The sequence below is a fragment of the Hippocampus guttulatus genome, chromosome 1, assembly GCF_054856545.1.
Source record: "Hippocampus guttulatus isolate MCC_2025c chromosome 1, RoL_Hgut_1.0, whole genome shotgun sequence".
NCBI lineage: Eukaryota > Metazoa > Chordata > Actinopteri > Syngnathiformes > Syngnathidae > Hippocampus > Hippocampus guttulatus.
In genome coordinates this window covers 11,923,084-11,944,570 of record NC_141261.1, presented here as the reverse complement: position 1 = coordinate 11,944,570, position 21,487 = coordinate 11,923,084, and the positions used below count along the sequence as shown (strand labels likewise).

Genomic DNA, 21,487 nt, shown 5'->3' with positions numbered 1-21,487 from the left:
TCCGGTTTCCACTTCAAAACAAAAACAGACTGCACAGAATTTAGAACGGTCTCTTTTATTAAACAAGGTAAAGATACAAAGCTTTTTTTTTGTTTTTTTTCTTGTACTTTTTAAGTTTGAACACCGCTAACCCTTTTCAGTCTTGATTGTGCATATTTAGTTGTCTCGAAACAGTATCTGAAGTCACAATGCAAGACGGGGAAAAAAGTTTCATAAACCTCCCCAATCATTTTTTTCCATTGAGAACTCAAGTTAGACAGTTATCATACAGATTACAGCTCCATGCAGGAGGGAACAAGAAGAAAAAAAAACAAACGAATGTTTACAGGACTGAATACTGCAGAACACAATACAGAATAATGGAGATGGGATGAGAAAACAGTTAAGGCTTACATGTCAAATAACCGATATAAAAGATTAATAACATACAAAGGTAATCGTTTTTCCTCTCCAAACAGACAGTCTTTATTCAACCTTTAAAAATAGATATTATAAATGACTATGGTGTTATACAGTACAGGAACAGGAACATTCTGCCCATTATCTCCAAAAGAGAGTTATGTTGAAGAGGCAGGGTTTGTTGTTGGTTGTCAATGTCAAAAGTTGCCCAGGCCAGTGACTCAAGTCTTCCACTTGGACATTTTTTTTCCTTTACCGTTTATTTATGTACACCGTTCACAGTTCCTTCTCGGACGTGACGCCTCGCCGTCGCACCTTTTCACGAGTGCCCTGAGGGATACAGCGTACCCCATTTTGTACCATCAAGTGGTTGAGAAGTACAACGGAAACAAAACGAACAATACTGCGTTGCAGTCCAAATACTACACGAGAGAATGTGAATTTTTAAAAAAAACTGTTTTTGAAATGAAGGCGTCAAGAATATTGGCATGTACAATACATTTTGAATCGTGTTCACCGCACTTGACTTTTTTCTATTTTGCGTTACCTTATTCCAAAATCGCCTCCCCCCACCCCCAAAAAAATTTCTACACACAGCACCTCATAATAATGAACATTTTTAAGCTTTTTTTTTTAGATAGCTAGATTCAGTATTTATGAAAAAAATGCATGTACACAGGTGTAAAGCCCCAAACAGGGGTTTACATACTGCAAGTGGTGCGCATGCGTGCGTGCTGGAATGAAAAATTCCCACTCTAATTCAAGTCTGCCATTGCACATTTGCGCACCAAGCATTTTCAGATAGTGGCAGAGATTTCGACGCCGCTTCGATTTCAACATCTCGTTTGAATTTAAAAAAAAAAAATTCTTTGGAGTGAACGAGATGATTGAATGGCTTCATGAACCGATTAGTTCCATTCTTAGTTCGGTAAAGCAATGTTTCCGAATCATCGGGATTTGTGGGTCTTACTACAGAGTGGCTATGACCATCGCCGTCAGAGTGCGCCAACTTCACCCAAATCTTTACTTCCCATTGCCGTATGAGATCGGAAATGCCTCTTCAGCGGAAATAGCGGGGAGACTAGTCAGAACTGAGCAAAAGATGATTTCGCCAACGTCAAAATCAAAAAAGGTGTTGTCATTATGGGTGTAGAATTGAAGAACAAAAGGAAGGGATTCAAATTTGTAATAAGGCTGTATCGTAAAATGTGGGAAAAGTGAAGCGCAGCGAAGACGTTCCGGACAAATTGTAAGCATCGTGGATGTTTATCTTGCGGTTCATTCCTTGCGCGTGAAGCTTTTGACAAAAGCCTTACTCAATACTGTACACTTTGGTCCAATGGTTAGAGTTAATGCTCGCTACTCATGTAAAACTTACAGTAAGTGTAGCCTTGATTTATTTGTATCTAGATTGTTTTAGTAAGGGTGGTAACGCTAACGGCTGATCCGACCTTGCACCAATTTAAGTGTACAGCAACTAATACTTGTAAAGCCTTATTTAAAGATTGGCGCGGGGGGGGGTCCATTTATGAAAAGCGGTGTTCCTGTGATCATGTGACGTGATCACCAAGGTACCATCAAAGAGGGAGTTGAAGGATTGAGGCACAGGAGAGAACTTTGCTTTCCTTTTATGCGTCTGTACTCCTTCCTTCCTCGCATTCATAAAACAATACAATCAATAAATGCCTTCATTGTCATCTATGATTGCCTCTCGAAATTTCAACGACCCTGTCAGCGTGTTCTTGAACAACCATGTGAGTGAAACAAACAGTAACACAGTAGCCTGTTTTGTTTTGTTTTCTTCTCTCGACACCGTCCGTCACTGCTCTTAGCTGCCACCGATAATGAATGCCTTTTGGCCTTGTGCCAACCAATACGATTTCAACAATTTGGGCCAACGCAACGAGACCTACAAAGTGCTTCAAGATTCTCTTTGGATGTCTCCAGAACACACCCAGCAAGCATTTTGACAACTTGATCAATTCTTTTCTGGGAGAGGAATTAATTATCCGGCACACCTCCAAATCCCATCAAACAGAGAAGGAGGAGGAGGAGGATGAAGAAAAAAAAAAAAAGCAAATATTTGATGGCCAATTTATCTGATCCATAAAGAATCATCTGCCCTTTACAAAAACAGGTGCAGGCTGTTTCCATGACGCTTACGAAAGTGCTGATTAAATCTGACGCAAGACCTTCTTCGCCACTCCCCTGTCCTCAGGACAACATCTCCAGGTATTGTTACATTCACTAAATGGCGCCCCCTTGTTCCCGACTCGAGCACTGAACGCATACGTCGGCTGTCATAATGCTATTGTAAGCCTTACGTAGATAACCGCAGGTGCGGGGCCTGCGAGGCTCGCGCCGAACATGGACCCTGAACAGATCCGAGACACTGCGCCAGGCAGCTCAGATAAGGGAGATCCGTATGGGGATAGTGGGGGACTCGGTCCTCTGTGGGGACTGGTGGCTCACTAGGTGTTCCACCACCGTGTGTTTGGACATGTGCTTCATAAGGTAGGTCTCCTGCAAAGATAGACAAGATACATTGTGAGGCTCGCACACGACAAAACAATACCGAGGCAAGAACAGCAGGAGGGGCTTGTGAGCTCCAGAAGCCATCCGATTGAATGCTCGACAAGTGCACTGATCATCTGTCGACGCATTGACACTGTGTGGTACATCGGTGCTTTTCATTTCATGATGGCGCTTTTTCATGTCAAAGAAGAAAACAACTACTTTGGAGCAGAGAAGTGTTGAAACCAGGAGTGTCATCTCATTTTTCAACATAGTTAATGTTACCCTTGGAGGGCCATATAACCCATATATCGTATTTTCCGCACGATAAGGCGCTTTGGAGTTTAAGGCGCACTGTCAATGAATGGCCTATTTTAAAACTGTTTTCATATTTAGGGTGCACCACATTATAAGGTGCATAAAATAGAAGCTACAATAGGAGCTGCGGTTGCATCATGCATCCACTAGATGGAGCTACATTGAAGAGAATACATCACAATACAACTTTATTCATATTGCGCTTTCACAACCGTTGCAGCTATAACAAAGCATTTTAAAGAACATTTAAAACCCTACGTGCAAGAAATCAGAATACTGATCCTTATAGAAGGTGCATCGGATTATAAAGCGCTGTCGGCTTCTGAGAAAGTGGAATGCGTTTAGGTGCGCCTTATAGTGTGGAAAATACGGTACAGGTATAATCGCCTTATATCACATTTATACAATACATTGATGGATAACTCCTTTTGAAATGAGAAGCCAGTAAACATTTGTTTGCTCTACTACTTGTCTAAAGCATGTTGGTAGCAAAAAGAAATATCTCAAAGTTATGAAAAGCTTCTTAAAAGTTAAAAAGACCATCCCGCAATGTTTGATATTTTAGCGTTATTTGGTGCGCATTATTTGCCTCGGTGGCCCACATAAAATGATACGGCGGGCCAACTAGGTCGTTGAGTTTGACAGGCGGTGGTTTAAACTGGGCATGACTGCTTTTGCACATTGAGAAGATGAAAACGAGACATGTCCCGCTGTTGAATGCCCATCAATTAATCAATAATGACTGCTCGGAATCGCTGACTTTGAAGGTTATCATAGCAGTCGCAAAATAGCATGCAATCTAATTGGAGGCTTAGGAAGCCATGATTTTTCTTTTTTTCCTCTCTCTCTCTCACATCATAAAGCGCTATAAATAGGTTTGCTACAGCGGGCATTGTGGCAATGTTGAATGTGGTTGGGATGGCCACAAATGCACCAAGAATTTGTGATAGAACCTTGCATCCCGTTGCCCCCTTAGAGTGAAATGCACTCCCATTTGAGATTAGAGAGCGGCCTCTTCTGTAGACATTTTTTTTTTTTGTATTAACTATGTTTGTAATTATGTCGTTTAACCATATGGATCACTTAGTGAGTCCTCTCTGTGAGGAGTGTAATATAAATAAAACTATTGACTGGCACACACGATTGCGCTATAAGCTTCCCTTATAGAGGAGAATCAAAGCCACACACAGGTACAGGTATGCATGCCGGTGTGTTGGTTTACTTACCGAGGTGTACGCCCGGCCACACATGCTACAGCAATAGGCCTTGGCATTTTTGATGGCGTGCGCCGACAAATGGATCTGCAACGATGCCGAATCGGCGTAGGAACGGTAGCAGTTGGGACATTTGTACGGCTTGTCTTTATTGTGTTGCCTCTGGTGAGACTGGAAAGAAACATTGATCATTATTTATTTTTTTAATCATCATCAGGACCCTTGACTTATTGTCTCCCTCAGCGGATCGAAGCCAGGGTGGCGGAAATAAACCCACCTGGAGATTGGACAGCTGCGTAAAAGCTTTTTCACATCCGGAGTGAGCGCATTTATAAGGCCGGTCGCCGGTGTGGATTCTGCGACAGAGGAAGAGGAGCAACCGAGTCGTAATGAGTGTCGCGTTTCCATTTCAAAATGTCAACTGGGTAGCGGTGATTCTCTTTAAGGTCGCTGACATCTGACCGACCTGGTGTGCTGCTGCAGATGTGAGAGTTGGCGGAAAGAGTTGTCGCAGTAGGAGCAGTGATACGGTTTAATGTCCAGGTGGATACGCAGGTGCTGGGCCAGGTACGAGGCGTTGGCGAATGTCTTGGAGCAGTGGGGACACTTGTGTGCTTTGGCCTCCGTATGAGACTTGGAGTGGATCTGCATCTCAGACTTGGTCAGGAAGGTGAGTGGGCACACTTTGCACCTTGAACAAGAAGACGAGGCGCCAGCTTGATGAGCACTTTCAACGGCTGTGATTTTTCATTTTCTGCCTCCCCCTGGTGTTTGTGTAATTGAATTACAATGATCCGTAAACGTGAGCGCCACAAAAACAAGCGGATGAAAATTTTTGATTTGAATTCAACGGCATTGATAGGAGTTGTTCGAACAGCCTTCCACAAATAATGCTACGTACGTACACAATTACGAGGTCTGAGCTACAGTTGTGAAATGTTTTTTTTCACTATGTAATCAACTCTGCGAAATAGAAATGAACAGATGAAATAATAAAACAGGGTCTCGCATGATGCCTTTTTGAGTGGTGGCCCGATCCAAGTCGTGGCGGCCTTGTCAGAAGCGGTACCGGCCCCGTATATTCATCAAGAGGAACATTAAAGTTTCAATGATTGGGTACACATACATATACATGGATTAATTTGTAACCGTCACATTGGATTTATTTTTTTTCCCTCTCTGACTAGTTTGGAGACAAATTATGGACACTTGATTTTTTTCTCTCCACGTTTCGATGCCTAATTTAGTCAATATCTTGTGTTGACACTATAATACTCTTCTTATATACACCAACATAGTGAGTGTTTTATTTACAGAATGACACATTAAAATAAACTACTGAGTAGGTGATATTTTATCGGCTTTCCAATTCAACGAAAACATGGTGCTCCAATAAAATTAGAACATGGTTACGCTCATAGATTTAGTCTGAGCAATTTCTGGGTTGTTGCAGCAACCTTAACAGTCGAATCCATTTGCATAATAAATCCCTCTTCTGGCCGCTGATCGAGGACATGCACAAAAAATGCGCGCAGTGGGGTAAAATGGTTTGATTGATTTTGTGGATAAATATTTTTTTATGTTGATCATTATGAATGTTTTTAAACCGAGAAGCCTCTACTCTCGGCTGACTACCGTGTAGCATTTAATTTACTTGCTGTTTGTAGTTGGCGAAGGCCATTAGGCTACCGTTAATGTTGGATCCTGATTTAATAAGGCTTGTTTTTAAACACAGGAAATCAATGTCAATGCTTGTGTCACAACAACAATTGTTATCGATTCACTATCCACTTAGTGAGGCACTCATCCAGTCAGGTCAGACACATGTCGACGTCTCAATGAGGAAGAGCTCTCTCAAGATTAGCAACAGACGATTTATTTAAACTTGAGGCGACTGGAGGAAATGCTCACAAACGGCCACAATTAAAGTGTTAGGAGAGCCGCTGGGCTAATGGAATGTTCGAGCGAGGTTCCGAGACCTGCTTCATTCTGAATAGTCTGGTCACGAAAATTAGCATGGAAGTGAGCTCAACATAAATACATGAGAGCTATCTCGGTGAGACAACAGTAGCTTTGAGCGTCCTACCTGTATGTTTTGCCCTCTTTGGGTGCCACGGTGACACAGCCTTGGTCTGCTAGAATAGGATAAGGGACCACCAGCAAAGGACCTGACGCGTTCTCAGCTTTAATCTTCTTTCGCCCGCGTGTTGCCTTGGGTGGGGGGCCCAACAGTCCTGCCAGGCCTCCAACCTTCATGTGGTCCATGCCAGGACCACTCGCCAGCCCGGAGATAATGTTGAGAGAGGGGGCGCCACCCATGCGGTTTTGGCTGCTGGAGGTTGGCGTCGTGGGGGTTTGGGCCTCGGAGGTGCTGTGGCTTTCGGGTCGGGATGAAGGAGCTGGACCTGTGGCAGTGACGCGCAGGACAAGTCTATTGCAAACATTGACTACATACAGCAAATGATGTTATGGCATTTACATGCCATCTGCTTGATGGAGAGCATCGGGAATTCCAATTTAAGGTTGGCAGATTGCAAGACGATACGCATCCCCCCCAAGTCATTTGATATTAAACTGGAATGAAAGGATACCAGAGTGCGAATTTAACAGTTTCAAGGCCAGGAAAGTAACCATTTCTTTTATAAATTATTTTTTACATTCCAGAGATTGAAGACAACTTTAAATGTATTTTATCGATTACAATAGTTCTCAACCTACACCTCACGTCTCAAAAAATCCTTTTATATGGTCTCACACCCCCTAGAGATGTAAGAATGTCTCTTTTGAATACGTTTATAAATTTGAGAGTACAATACACTGTATACGTATTTATGACACCTTGTTAGAGGTACCAAAACCCAACCAGTTCATATGCACATTCACCGAAATTACTGAAAATAAAAATATGATCAATACACTTTGCCTGAAGTGTCTCTGTTATGCGGGCCCGCAAAGGGACACAACACCAAGCGCGGCGACAATGCTAATTTTAGCTTCCGCGTCCATTTACTGAAGAAGTATAATCTGCAGTACCTGAGCGATGGTTGGCGCGGGCGTGCTGCTCACTCAGTGCCCTCATGTGCCAGTCCTCCCATAACCCTTTGGCCTTCACAGCCAACTTCTCGTCCATACTTCCATCTGGAAATTAAGGGGGCGATACCAAACGTTACTCATATCAAGTCCTTCCAGACTCTTGTCTTTATTGTGAGAAAATTGGCAAAAATAGAAAGAACACTGAGGAAATTCCATGACAGGAATTAGGGATAACATCACGAAAGAAAAGGAGAAACGTTTGCTACCTGGTCCAGAGCTGGAACCTGAACGAGCTTGGAGAGTGATATCAGACTGCTGAGGCTGGTGTTGGCCCGGCAGCTGTTGCTTGGGACCCGGCATGCCATGCTGGGAGCCGGCATTTTCCGAGGATGAGGTGGGCACCAACAAAGGTTGCTGGGAAGGGGTGGAGGTAGGGGGCATATGCAGGGGTCGGATCTTCTCGGCCATCAGTTGCTCCTTGATCTTGTTGATGAGTACCAGGTTATCCAGCTGAAAGCGTTAACGGGTCGTGCTCAACAGAAAACTGACACTGTGTTTACATGTGATTCTTCCAGGACAAATGACTGCGACACAAAGAGCGTTAAAAATATATATATATATTAAAAACCTCACTTCATGTAAAAGCCGCAAAACTTTTAACTCTCATAATTCATTAATAAACATTTTTTTGAATGTTTCATCCAATTTTTTTTCTTCCAGAAATCAGGACTGATCTATGATCTAGTACAATGGTGGGCAAACTACGGCCCGCGGGCCAAATCCGGCCCGTTGGTCTTTTTAATCCGGCCCGCCGAACGTTGGTACACAATTAAGGTTCGATGTCAATGATTGCATTCATTTCATTTGGACTTTTAATGACAGGCACTTCAACGCCAGGTGGCACAGTTACTTGAAGTTGCAGAGCATAGGGAGGAAGGGAGAGACGATACGGAAGCCCGCAGTAGCGCCAAATCAAGCAAATCCCGTTCGATACGACGGAATAATGTACTCTTAAAGTCTGAAAAACGTGCCAAAAAATGCAAAATACTGCTTTTTAAATAAAAAAAATCCAATTAATATTATGTCGAATTTAGTTCACCCTTTTGATCCGGCCCTCCATAATATTTTCTGGTTCTCATGTGGCCCTATGCAAAAAATAATTGCCCACCCCTGATCTAGTAGCTTTTTGTCACCACGAGACATTCACACATGCCAACAACAGAAGATGGAAACATCAGAGATAAGTGAAAAGCTGACTTACCTGCCCAGGCATGGATGGCGGTGGTGGCCAAAAATAAGGGTTGTTAAATCGAGGCTCTGCCATCCTAAAATTCAAAACATTTAATGAGATAAGATTGGTGATAAGAGTAAATTTTACTTAAATTAAGTATTCTATTCTTACTTGATTGCTTTATTTTGAAGACTATTTTTTTGCAGTGTAACTCATCTCATTATACGTCGATTAAACGTTTGTATTTATAAAATATTGTGTACAACTCTTCATGACAAAAAAAAAAACCCGAATGGAAATTGGACAAATTGAGACCTCATGTTATAACAGAAGTTTGCCGCCACGAGTTGTAGTTCAAACATCATCCAATTTAAAATGAAAAAAACAACAAACTGGACTGCTTTGCCGTAGGCGTTAGCTTTTAAATGTACCTTATTTTGTTAATTCGTTTGGCCTATTTGTCCTTTCTACTGTTCATGTAATGTCTCTGTACAGAAATTAGTCGACGTTTTGGATTATTTTTATTACTTTTTTTTCCCCTCGAAACTTTGCTTTCGCATGGTCCGTGTTCGACCACCCCCGAAAGCCCATCGTCAGGCTGTGGGGGCGTTTCGGGAACTCACATTTTCGACCCGACCTAGACGGTCCATCTTAAAACATTCCCAAACAAAAGAGAAACAAAAATGGCAGCCTTATTTTTATTAGGCGGGACGCCATATTCTGCAGTCTTCTTCTCCCTGCCCCCTCCCCAAAAATATTGTGAGCGGATTGTGGGCCGAGGACGTGTAGCATTTTTGCGCGTGTTTATCTCGTCCGTGTTAGCATGATGTATTGTTTACGGCCCCTCGCAGCTTTGAATAGCCCGGCCTCCCCACCCCTTAAAAAAACTGACACTTCCTATAACAACCATGCCCTGTCGAGGGGGGAGGGAAAAAAAAGCAGCGCGGAAACAGAAGACAAGATGCGGTCTCAAACAGCGCGGTCCATAAACGGACACCTATCGTTCTTCTCCACAAAGCCTCGACTATGCAGTGAAATAGCGAAGTGCCATCTTAACCAAATCCCACTTTACGTGCTTCTTTCTTTCTTTTTTTAAATTCTGGAACTTTTGAACGAATGAAAAAAACGGCGGCTTGCATTTTTTTTTCGTGTACGGTGCAGCCGTTTGGAGCAGATAATCGAAAGAAAATACATGCACAAATGAAATACCTTTGGTCCTGATTGCAGGTATTGTCTTGCGAGCACAGCTTTCATATACACCAAAAAAGAAAAAGGAGAGAAAAAAAGGCTGGTTGTTCTTTCTGCCTGCCTCCAGTTCGAACAACGCTTCCGGGTCGCTTTGTTCACTTCTGGGTGCCACCGGTGCTGCAGCCTTTATGGAGCTGCAGGCACGCTCACACGCGCACAAAAACTGGGGAAATAGACCGTTTCAAAAAGAATGACTTCATGTGTATTTTTAAAACTCTCTACCCCGTTGTGATAGAATAGAGTGTGTTTTTCTGTAACAGTTTGGGGCGGCTTCACTTGTGAGAATGAATATCTTTAGTCAATTCATGCCTCGTGTGTGTTGCATTACAGCTTCATAATGTGCAAATGTGTGCAAGTCGAGAAAATGATGATGCTACAAGGAAGCGACAAAACAAGAATAAATGCGCTCAAACTCAGCCCAGTATGTAAAGCCATGTCAAGAGATGTGCATAGTTTTAAATGTTTGCTAAATGTAATGTTGATGATGATAAGGATAATTACTGCAAAGTGTACGTGTAATAAAATTGTAAATATACACACTCAGTTATATTAAACTACAAATTTGTCCTGGATCATTCTTACTGCTAATTTGCTCCAGGTCATGGGCCCCTCGCCATTTGTGCTGGTGTGAGGAATGAACTGGAGACATTCCCAGCTGACTTGGGGCAAGAAGTGGTTTACATCCTTGACTGGCCACCAGCCATTTCAAAAAAGTGGTCCAAAAATGATCATGTATTGACAACAAGTCCGTCTATCGATGCCAACGACGTATTATGACAAAATCAGAACAATTACATGTTCTTACATTAATTGGCAGAGAGAAACAATAAACCTATCTATTCCCTTTTTTGTTTTTGCATTTTATGTGGTGAAATTCTTCAAATGCAAAAAAATATATATATATATATTTTTTAAATAATGGTTAGAGAGCACCGAAAGTGAACAGGATTATGTACTATATTGTTGTAACTCAGGTATAGGTATCGCTTTTTATTTTATATATATATATATACATACACACACATACACAGTATACACACACATGGGATATCTCAAGACACACTGGATATGATTTACTGTAAAGACTTATTTACATGACTGGAGATTTATGATCATGAAATGGAACTTGTGACGCTGAGTAGCCACCATCAATGCGGAGGTGTAAAGTGATGTCATTGCATTTCCTCTTTCTTTCTCGCAGCACTTCTATGAAGACCATATAAACCATGTCAGACAGATGCACGCGATCTCGCAAGCCTTCCTCTCACTGCTTGTTTGTTCGGGTTTTCCAGAAAATGATGGCGGATGCTTTGAAAGACTCATCTTGATAGCGGCATCCTCTCCTGATGATGCCATGCTGTGTGGTAAACTTGTCAGATGACCAACTCCAACTCATTGCAAGGGGATGCTTTCCTACCTCAAGATTTGCGCTTTCAAAATGGATTTGGTGAGTGTTTAAAGTCAGACGTTTTAATAGTGTATCCAGGGCTTAAAGTTGAAAAAAAGTGTTTGTTCAACTTGTTATATTTGTCACTTCACGATTCTTTATAAAAAATACAAATACATAACACAACTGTTGCCAGGTAAAATAGGCGATGGCAAAGATCATTACCGGCTAGTTAATTCTTTTATAAATATATACAGTACATTAACCCATTTAATCACACATTTTCCCCAGACATTTAAAAGTCAAAATCAGGTGTCATTGGTCGCCCTTTTTAAGTAATCAGTAATAAAAAAATTTAGAGCCCTGTAAATTAAATCACTGTTATCCTTCACAAATGTGACCGGTGGGATTAAATGGGTTAAATAAATGTACATGTGTAAAAGTAAATAAAACACTTCGAATAGTTACAAGCTTTGAAAAAAACCCCTGCATAAAACGAAATAGAATTCACAACTTTATGCCAATGGTGACAAGGAGAAAAGTTGTCCTCATCCTCTTAATTCCTACTTTGTACTATGCTACCATTCTGTTTGCAGATATTAATTGGACTGACTGATTGGGAGCCGCACACCATAGCGCAGTTGTTCTTAGCCTTGTTAGTGGTACCCAACCAGTTCCTATGCACATTCACCGAACCCTTCATTAGTAAAAAATAAAAATAGGATTTTTTTGATTTTATTACAAATTCAAGACAAAAAAAAATGCATTTATTAAAAAGAGAAAGGGGAAAAGGTGACCACCATACACAATAAATCAAAGAAGCGCCATCGTGTGGCACAATCCCGTACTACAATAACGGACTGTTAGACCGTATTCAATTGTGCCCCGGTTTGACCTTTTTCAGTTAAATTTCTTGTTGTTTCATGCGGTCTACCTTCCCAATTTGTTGGCATTTCTTGCATCTCCGTCTTGTCTTTTAGGTTTTCCTAATCATGGCCTTGCCTTCCAAAGGAGAACACTTTAGCAGTAAGCTGCCCATTTCTTCGTGTTATGAAGAGTGTCCAGCTGGCAAGTTCATCCATTTAGAATTGCTTATTATATATTATTCTTATTATGTGTTTGACAGGATTTATTGTGTTGATCTCTACTTTCTCCAGGATATTATAAAGAGGGAAACTGTGACAATCCCGCTTCAAAGTATAGATGTCGAAAATGTGTCAGTGGCACGTTCACAGCAATATCCAATAGCCGAGAAAAATGCCTGAGGTGTAGAAGCATGTGTGGTCGTAAGTAGCATTTGTCTTCTCGATGATACCAAGATATCTTCTATTCTAGATATTGAAATGGAAATACAAAAAAATAATAATAATTAAAGCATGAGACAGAGGCGATTAACCGAGAACCTTTCTTATTCATCCTCAGTTAATGAAGTGGAAATAAAGCCATGCGTCTTTAACAGTGACACGGTGTGTGAGTGCAAGGAGGGATACTACAATGCAGGTACCCAAGAAATCTTCAATTGCCGTCCATGCCAGTGTGAAGCTTGTACAGGTAACCAAATTAAGTCAAGCCTCAGTACTGGGATTCTCTGTATTGATATTATTTCTACCAAAAGTATTATTCCCACCTTTAAAAAAAAACATATTTGTTTATTTTTTTTAAATTTAGATTCTGAGAAGAGCCGTTATGACCAACGGAAATGTGAGGCATGCTTCAAGTGAGTAATTGTTGTTAATAGTTGGGGATAGTCATTGGGAAAATGATGCAGGATCGTCATGAAAATTGGTCAAGAGCAGTAAGAGAAATGTTACCCTTATATCGGTAGCATGGTTCTGATTTTACTGGTCACGGCACTTCACGAGATTGGTGTTTATACCTGGCAGCAGTGAGTCTCGCTAATAGGTCAAATGAGAATCGTTTTATGGGAATTGCCTCATTTTAGCAGTCTATGTATGTGTCCTGTATTCGAGATTCCCATTAATTGTGCTATGCAGTGGAGACGGAAATTATTGTAATAATTTTGTAATAATGCAATCTGGGCACTCACCATTTCCACATTTGGAGTATGGTGGCGTGCTAACTTCCAGTCGCTTGGCTAAGCCATTATTGTGAGCTAAAGTTTTTTTTTTTTTAATGAGCGTTAATGTAGTTTTGGGTCATCTTGCGGGTAAACATATTTTATTTCAGAGTGGATTCAAAATCAACCGTTCAAAGTCCTCCATCACTCTATTCTTTGACATAATGCCATTTGTTAAAAAGACACCTGCTTGATTACCGTATTTTCACGACCCTTCGACGCACCGTATGGTTGGGCGCAGTCTCATTAATGGGTGCTATTTCTGTATTTTACACATAGACAAAACGCACAGTATTATTGGGCGCAATTTTAAAGTGGTAAAACATACGCCAGCTTAAACATACGGCATTCATGCGCGCACGCTAAAAACACGTTAGCTTGAAGCATACGGTAGCATGCCAAGACATACAGATACAAGCTAAAAACACGTTTTTAAAAAGGCAACGGAAAACGGAGTTCTGTTGTATTTTATTTAGCCATCGTAAAATGTACTCACGTTTTTCGATCAATCATCACCCAGAAATCCATCAAAGTCCTCATCCTCTGTATCAGAATTGAACAATTGTGCAAGTACCGGTAATCCATCAAAAACGCCGTGTTCCCTCTCGTTGTCAGTCACTCTCATTGCCATGTGGCTCCACAGAAATGATGCCGGCTTTGCCAAAAACTCGAACAACAGTGCAAGCAGACACGTTCGTCCAAGCAGCCACAATCCATTCGCAAATTGTGGCGTAACTCGCCCGGCGCTGCCTCTCACCCTTTGTAAAGTTGTGTTTGCCATCGATCATTCATTGTTCCCATGCCGTTCGCAACTTTACTTTGAACGCCCGGTTGATGCCGATGTCCAGCGGTTGGAGTTCTTTAGTCAAGGCTCCGGGAATAACGGCAAGCTCAGAGTTCATTTGCTTGACTTGGTTTTTCACCGCTGCTGTGAGATGGGCACGCATGCCAAAAGCATAACCGATGGCTTGAAGTTTGAACTGAGCTTCGTAGGCGTGTCTCTTTGTAGAATTTATTTTCGGGGGTTCTTAGAAACCAAAACCGAAGTTGTTTTGCAACAATGCACATAGCCACACTCTATACAGGTGTTGGTACCTGCTTGTGGCGTCCCTTTAGCGTCCACTTACACGCCCACCCTTCACTCATTGGCGGACTTCTTCCCCGCATGCCTGTCGTCACTCACGTCTGCCTTTTCTCTCTCTCTCTCTCCATATATGTATATATACACGCCCACCCTTCACTGATTGGCCGACTTCTTTGCCGCATGCCTGTCCACAGTCACTTCCGCCTTTTCTCTATATAAACAGCGTGTCGGCTGTCAGTCAGGTTTAGGAACTCAGTGCATAGACAAGACGCTCCGCATCATAAGGCGTCCTGTCCATTTTGGAGAAAATTTTAGACTTTTAATGGCGCCTTATAGTTGTGAAAATACGGTACTTTTTTGTTGTTATCAATGTAGCTATCAATGTAATGCTGTGCACTTCAACAGCACTGCAATCAAGAGCCATGATATAAAACATTACACCAAATATATAATGCTTGATAAAGCACCAGTGCCAAGCCAATCCAAACATTTTTGCACTCTCTCTGCCTGCACCTCGAATCAAATCCAACAAAATCGCCTGACACCATCTGCACCGCATCTTAGACCAGCTTTTAGTTGGTCTAAAGACTAGTCTCTACATGTGCGCCATCGACGAAAATAGAGCTCTGAGAGTCAGTCACACATCCGTCTGAGGTTTTGGATGACAGCATTCTATGAATTCTGCCACGTTCTTGTCATTTTTCAGGGAACAGTGTTTGAAAGCTGCAGAATGCAAGAGAAAATGTGCAACTCCACCTGATACCACAGCTGCCTTAATAAACACATTAACAATAGCCGCAGGACGCCCCAATTTAAACACGACATCACCAAGTCAAAGTCCGCTTCCAGGTATGTTGCGCAACGTGCGTCCCTGTCTTCCTCAAAAATATCATTGAATTATTTCAGTGACACTTAAACGGGTAGTTGTGGCATTCACAGCAAAAGATGATGGACGGTGGATGGTCATCATTCTGGTTGTGGTTCTCCTTTGGCTTCTGGCGCTCTGCATCTGCTTTGGCTTCTACTTGCGCTATGCTCCCCACTGGAGAATCATCAAGAACCCTGAGAACCCTACTGAGGTATGCAACGGTAAGCAAGTTCATTTGTAGTCACATTGCGGAATAACATGCCAATGTGGGCATAGGATCAGCTCCTTGATTTTACTGGTATTTTCGAGGAGATTAGACCTTTGTCTGCTCTTGATGCAATTTCAATTCGTTCAACATCTTTTATGTTTGGTGCTCAAGTCAACAGAGACAATCACGAGGGTTTTCTAAGCGGTGTTATGACGGAAGGACCAAGTAACATGATTCGGCAAATTAGAGGCAGTGTTGTTTTAATGCATATTATATGGGCGGCACGCTGATCGATTGGTTAACGCGTCCGCATGAAAGTGCAGAGGTGCACGGTTCGATTCCAGATTCCTGTGTGGACTTTGCATGTTATCCCTGTGCCTGTGTGGGTTTTCTCCGGTTTCCTCCCGCATTCCAAAAACATGCATGGCAGGCTGCATATTATGTAATTGAAGCTGAAAACTATGCATGCGGCTATTGTTTTCTTTCATTCATTCTTTCATTCATTTTCTGATCCGCTTATCCTCACAAGGGGCGCCGGGGGTGCTGGAGCCTATCCCAGCCCTCTTCGGGCAGTAGGTGGGGGACACCCTGAATCGGTCGCCAGCCAATCGCAGGGCACACAGAGACGAACAACCATTCGCACTCACAATCACACCTAGGGACAATTTGGAGTGTTCAATCAGCCTGCCATGCATGTTTTTGGAATGTGGGAGGAAACCGGAGTACCCGGAGAAAACCCACGCAGGTCCGGGGAGAACATGCAAACTCCACAGGGAGGCCGGAGCTGGAATTGAACCCGGTACCTCTGCAATGTGAGGTCGACGCGCTGACCACTGGGCCAGTTTTTTATTGTGTATTTTTATTTTTTTTTTACAAGAACTGACTTTCTCTATTGACATCAGCAAACCTGCATAGGCGGTAAAGGTTCACCACAAGTGGGGCGACAGTCAGTATGTGGTTGTTCAAGGGAAACTGGAAAAAATGACATCAAAGGCCACCCATTGAGTAAGCCCGTGAAGGTGCACGCTATTTTACTGACATGTCGGGCCTTGTCTCCTCACCAATTCTCTGAGGAATTGAAATATTCAAACACTCACCCCCAAAATGTCTTAAAGTTTGATAGTCATGTGATCTTGCTTCGGACAGTATAGATGCTGAATGTAGGACTCTGATGTGGTGATTCGTGGCATGGATATTTTCGTGCAGTCACTGATGGTGTCGTTCACTCACCTGTTAGGCAGCATTGATTCATTTCTGAATCACTTTCACCTAAAGTGAGCTGGGAGAGGCTCTCATTGCCTACATCGCAGGTTGGATGAATATTTTGCAGCTATTATGGACAAATGATTCCACACCTTTGGTCAAAAGTATCCAATAGGTCAATAAATGCCCACTTTTGCGAGATATAAATGGGCATCATGTGGTTGGTGAGGTATATCGTCTACTCTGCTCCTGTCTGTTTTCCGAGACAATGTGAAAATGGTGCTACTTATGCCGCCTGTTTCATTTTGGGAATAACAGCTGCTCGTCACCTTTTTGTAAAATATTTGATTGACACGTCGGAACAGTCACAAAGTTGATAATAGGGGCCGATTTGAGGCTGATCCCGATTCCGATAGCTGGCAGAATAAAATTCCGAAAACTGATCAATTTGGCCGATTAATTAAAACAGTTGTTGTTGGTTGCATAACACAGGCAAAACGTTTGACTGTTTTTCAATACTTTTGTCTTTTATTTTTTTAACTATACAACAATGAGAAAAATTAGCCACTATCGTCTGTGAATTTATGCCAACAGTGACGGGGTTTTTTTTTTGTAAACGACCTCATTCCATTTGCGACAATGTTTACAGTGAAAGCAGTGAGGTCATGTTTTGACTTTGGCAGCCGGAAAAACAAAAATCATGCTGTTCAGTACTTCAATTAAAATCAGTTAATTAGCCATCCCTTTATTATGCTAAACAGTCAGATGCTTCCAACCTTGTCGTTAATACTTTTATTGCTTAATCACTACAAACTCTCACAAATCTCACACACAAAGACAAACCACGCTTCTTGTGATATTTTTTTTAACTCAATAATGTTTTTAGCGATTTGATTTCAGAGGCTCCACTGACTGTAAGTGGAAAGCTACACAAACTGAATGTCAAAGCTGAACTTTCCCAACATCTCATTTTATCGGTTAACCGTTGCTTGCCTTCTCCCAAGATGGCGAACAAGAGGAACCTAGCAGGCACTGGCCGCCCATCGTCCTGTACGCGATCATTAACGAGGTCCCGCTGCGTCGCTGGAAGGAGTTCTTGAGAATGCTCTCGGTGGCTGACCACCAGCTGGAACGCATCGAGATGGAAGCCGGCTTTAGCCTCCTGGAGAAGCAGTACCAGATGCTGTGTCTGTGGTGCAAGCGTTCTTCAGCCAACCTCGATGACATCTTCTCCGCCTTGCATGACATGGATTTGTCAGGCTGCGCTCAGATGCTGCAGGAGAGGCTGGAGAGACTTCAGCAGAGGGCTCAACCAAAGGGTGAATTCACTGCCTGCTGAGACTTCAGGTCAGGTCGTGCAACAGGAAAGACTGCTTTTGCTCAAGACATTGTTCAAATATTATTCACTCTTTTTTTTTTAACCTTTATTGAAACGGTTGTTTCATAGCACAACTGTAAAATGTGTTTGGACATTCAAGTCATACTCAACAATGTGAAGTACAACTGTGTTAATGCACTCAAGTGGATATTTACAGATCGGCATTTTGCTCTTCACTGATTTTTTTTGTTTTTATTTATTTTTTGGGGGGAGGGGGGAGCCTATCCTGTTATTTGCTAGAAAACCAACCAATTTGATGTTTTTGTGCTCAACAGTCATGCTTTGGAGCAAAGGACCCTTTTTGAAGTGATTAGAGGAGTTTGCCTCGTCTACAGGCAATTTCAATACAACATCAGCCTTTTTGGCCGCACGAGTCCTGACAAGGGACAGAGGGTGGGAACACATCATTCCACCAGCTTTAAAATCCCTGCATTGGCTCCCTGTATATATCAGGATTGATTTTAATATGCTTTTTTTTTTTTGTTTTTAAATGTCGTAACTGTCTTAGGCCATCGTATTTATCCGACCTGCTTTTATCGTTTCATCCCTAAAGTCCTCTGGCACTGGCCTTTATTTATTCCTAGACATGGTGAAGACATGGTGAGGCTGCATTCAGCCATTTTGGTCCCCAGCTTTAGAGTAGCCTGCCAGAGGACATCAGGTCCGCAGAGACTGTTGATGTTTTTCAGAGAAGGCTGAAGGCGCATCTTATTGAAATATGTATTTTAATTATGTGAAATACTTTTTAAATCTCGAGCCTTTTTGGGAACTATGAGAGAAGTATACTTTTTGTGCATTTGGTCATGCACTTTATGTCTAACAGGTCATCTTAGAGCGTCTGTTGGTTTGCCTCTCAAAGTACAGTTTTTGCTTTCTTTGCTTCCTTCTCAACTGACCGCATCTGGACGGCTCTGTCCAGTGTACGCAGAGAGTTTGAGGTTGGGAGTCTTCCTTTCAGCTGCTGTCCCATCAGCAACCGTGCTGGTGATAATCCTACAGACTGACACGATCCAATGGTGTGTTGCGACATTCCAGCAGTGTATTGGAGGGGTCGCCATTGCGCTTTTTCCCCCCAGCAGTTTATTGTTTTCAGAGGGGTTTTTTTTCCCCCTCATTGGACCAAGTTGTCAAAATGACTACTGTATTTATTTGACAATAAAAAATTGTGTTTACCTGTGAACGTGAACAGCTCAGCTGTCACAATCACAACTTCTAATTACTGTGCTGCACCCTTGCAAAATAAGAAAGATGAAATCCCCACAGGATGTATGATTTTTTATTTGTGGCAAAAACGAGTATTGTCAAGGCACTGTTGTTGTTTTTTTTACAGAACCCATATGCCAGCGAAACTGGTGGTTTCCTTTTGTGGTATCTGCGTATCGCATTTTTGAGATTATTTTTCGTTTGTACAGCTTCTGACGGGAAAGGTTTTTGGACTTTCCAATAAACTGAGAAGAGTTTGTGGTTTTAATGTGAATTGAATCGTGTGTGTGTGTGTGTGTGTGTGTGTGTGTGTGTGTGTGTGTATTTATATATACATGCATACATACACATGTATATGCCATCAGTCGCCACAAAAGTGCGCGATTGAACTTGGGCTTGCAATTTTAAGTACTGTCTACAGAATCAGCCCATAAATGAAAGAAGAAGCAGTAAACAGAAAGTCATCCAAACTACGACCGAACATGCAGCTAAATGCACAGCTGATGGGTAAGATGAAGGTACTGTATTTTGACGAGAAGTTCTTTGCCATCGCTTGTGTGTCGGTATCTCCAAAGCGACGTGGAGGAAGCCGTGGCTCAAGCGATGTTGTCAAAAGTGAGCGGGCGAAAATAGCAATCAATTGCGTCACCTTGTGAGCATGCGCAGTTGCAATGATGTTAACGGCGTATGTCGGATCACAACTGAAACTTTTTTTTTTTACATTACAGTGATCCCTCGCTACTTCGCGGTTCGTTTATCGCGGGTTCAGTGCATCACGGATTTTTTCAAACATATTAATTTTTTTAATATATATACATGGAGTACAGTACTGTATATGTTGCTCTATTTGACTCGCTGTTGTTTTGCAGCTTCTCGCGGACCGTTTGCGGACTTAAAAAAAAATAATAATAATTTTTTTACCTGTTTATGTTAATTGTACGCTACTTCGCGGATTTTTGTTTATCGCGGGTGGTTTTGGTCCCCATTAACCACGACAAACAAGGGATTACTGTATTCCTGAGGGATTCATTTTTAGTAGTTCACCGTGTTATTCTATGTCGGTCTTTGTTGTATGTATTAGTTAATTAGTGGATAAAAATGTTTGAAATTAATTTTAAAAAGTTGATCAATTGAACAGAGTGCCATCAATGAGCCGTGAAATGGTGTTCAGGCAAAGTTGTCGTGTACGGTTGCCACGGCAACACCCAGAGCTCACGAGGACCACAGCTCACGCGCTGGTAAGTCTCAAACGGAAGGAGGGAGACGACAAACTTAGGAGACGTTTGACCATATTTTCATGCCTTTGTCTCTGTGCTAAGATTTGCAGCTTTTGTTGCTCGACGGCCATGTTGAGTTGTCCTGGCAACGCTGAGCGGAGCACTATTGACTTACTGACTTATTGACTGCAAATGGGGCCCACGTCGTGAGTTCCCTGGAGGCCTGCTACAAGACTTGAACTCACACCGGCTTTATTTATCCGCAGGTATTGTTATTGTTTTCGAATATATTGAATAAGTCTGGGATTCGGCAAGTTTTGGTCAGTCTGCTCTTGGATATTGAAAGCTCGTGTTACTTGGGGAAGAAATCCAGGTAGGTGTTTATAATTTTTTTTTTTTTTTTTAAACACAACCAAGGGTTGGCCAATTTGTCCGGTGTTGGCCAAAGTTTGTTATGAATATCAGTGGCGGTACACAAAATAATCACTGAATGAAATACAAAAACATTCTTTTTCAAAAATTATTTTAAACACAGTTCGGTTGTATTTAACCTTTTAATCAATCGTAATTTAAGTAAGCTTTTTAAATTAACCTTTTTTTTTATTACTATTTCTTTATATATATATATATATATATATATATATAGAGAGAGAGAGAGAGAGAGCGCATCGACCTCACACTGCAGAGGTCGTGGGTTCGATCCAGGCACCGGCCTCCCTCTGTGGAGTTTGCATGTTCTCCCCGTGCCTGTGTGGGTTTTCTCCGAGTACTCTGATTTCCTCCCACATTCCAAAAACATGCATGGCAGGCTGATTGAACACTCTAAATTGTTTCCTAGATGTGGATGATCTTTGTTTTGACATATGCTATATAAATCATACAGTGTGGTATTATTTGTGACATTT

At 42.0% G+C, this 21,487-nt stretch overlaps 2 protein-coding genes across 3 annotated transcripts; one reads left to right on the top strand and one right to left on the bottom strand.

Moving 5' to 3' along the window:
* Nucleotides 1-39: 39 nt before the first annotated feature.
* Nucleotides 40-10,067, bottom strand: znf362b (zinc finger protein 362b). Of its 2 annotated transcripts, none has more exons than XM_086109875.1 (9): nucleotides 9,919-10,067; nucleotides 8,740-8,803; nucleotides 7,745-7,988; nucleotides 7,479-7,583; nucleotides 6,532-6,850; nucleotides 4,912-5,136; nucleotides 4,723-4,801; nucleotides 4,458-4,616; nucleotides 40-2,922 (listed from the first exon to the last, which is right to left on the bottom strand). In XM_086109875.1, the coding sequence occupies exons 2-9, from the start codon at nucleotides 8,800-8,802 to the stop codon at nucleotides 2,806-2,808; spliced, it is 1,311 nt and encodes a 436-aa protein (XP_085966001.1). In that variant the 5' UTR covers nucleotide 8,803; nucleotides 9,919-10,067; the 3' UTR covers nucleotides 40-2,805. The 2 variants fall into 2 exon arrangements, with proteins under 2 accessions (XP_085966001.1, XP_085965993.1); XM_086109867.1 differs by lacking the exon at nucleotides 9,919-10,067 and adding an exon at nucleotides 9,333-9,536.
* On the top strand, nucleotides 9,543-19,579 carry LOC147210391 (tumor necrosis factor receptor superfamily member 1A). Its single transcript, XM_086109888.1, has 9 exons — nucleotides 9,543-9,936; nucleotides 11,250-11,404; nucleotides 12,325-12,412; nucleotides 12,502-12,630; nucleotides 12,767-12,895; nucleotides 13,013-13,061; nucleotides 15,212-15,354; nucleotides 15,445-15,594; nucleotides 17,789-19,579. The coding sequence occupies exons 2-9, from the start codon at nucleotides 11,363-11,365 to the stop codon at nucleotides 18,121-18,123; spliced, it is 1,065 nt and encodes a 354-aa protein (XP_085966014.1). The 5' UTR covers nucleotides 9,543-9,936; nucleotides 11,250-11,362; the 3' UTR covers nucleotides 18,124-19,579.
* The last annotated feature ends 1,908 nt before the right edge of the window (nucleotides 19,580-21,487 follow it).

Bases quoted from the DNA above. Each gene is read 5' to 3' on its own strand.
- znf362b (XM_086109867.1), bottom strand. The intron at 6,851-7,478 runs GTACTGCAGATT...TCACTGCCACAG, and splicing joins CCGCGCCAACCATCGCTCAG to GTCCAGCTCCTTCATCCCGA. The intron at 5,137-6,531 runs GTAGGACGCTCA...TTCTTGTTCAAG, and splicing joins AAAGAGGGCAAAACATACAG to GTGCAAAGTGTGCCCACTCA.
- LOC147210391 (XM_086109888.1), top strand. From the start codon at position 11,363: ATGCTTTCCTACCTCAAGATTTGCGCTTTCAAAATGGATTTG. The intron at 12,413-12,501 runs GCAAGTTCATCC...TACTTTCTCCAG, and splicing joins TTATGAAGAGTGTCCAGCTG to GATATTATAAAGAGGGAAAC. The intron at 15,595-17,788 runs GTAAGCAAGTTC...CCTTCTCCCAAG, and splicing joins CCCTACTGAGGTATGCAACG to ATGGCGAACAAGAGGAACCT.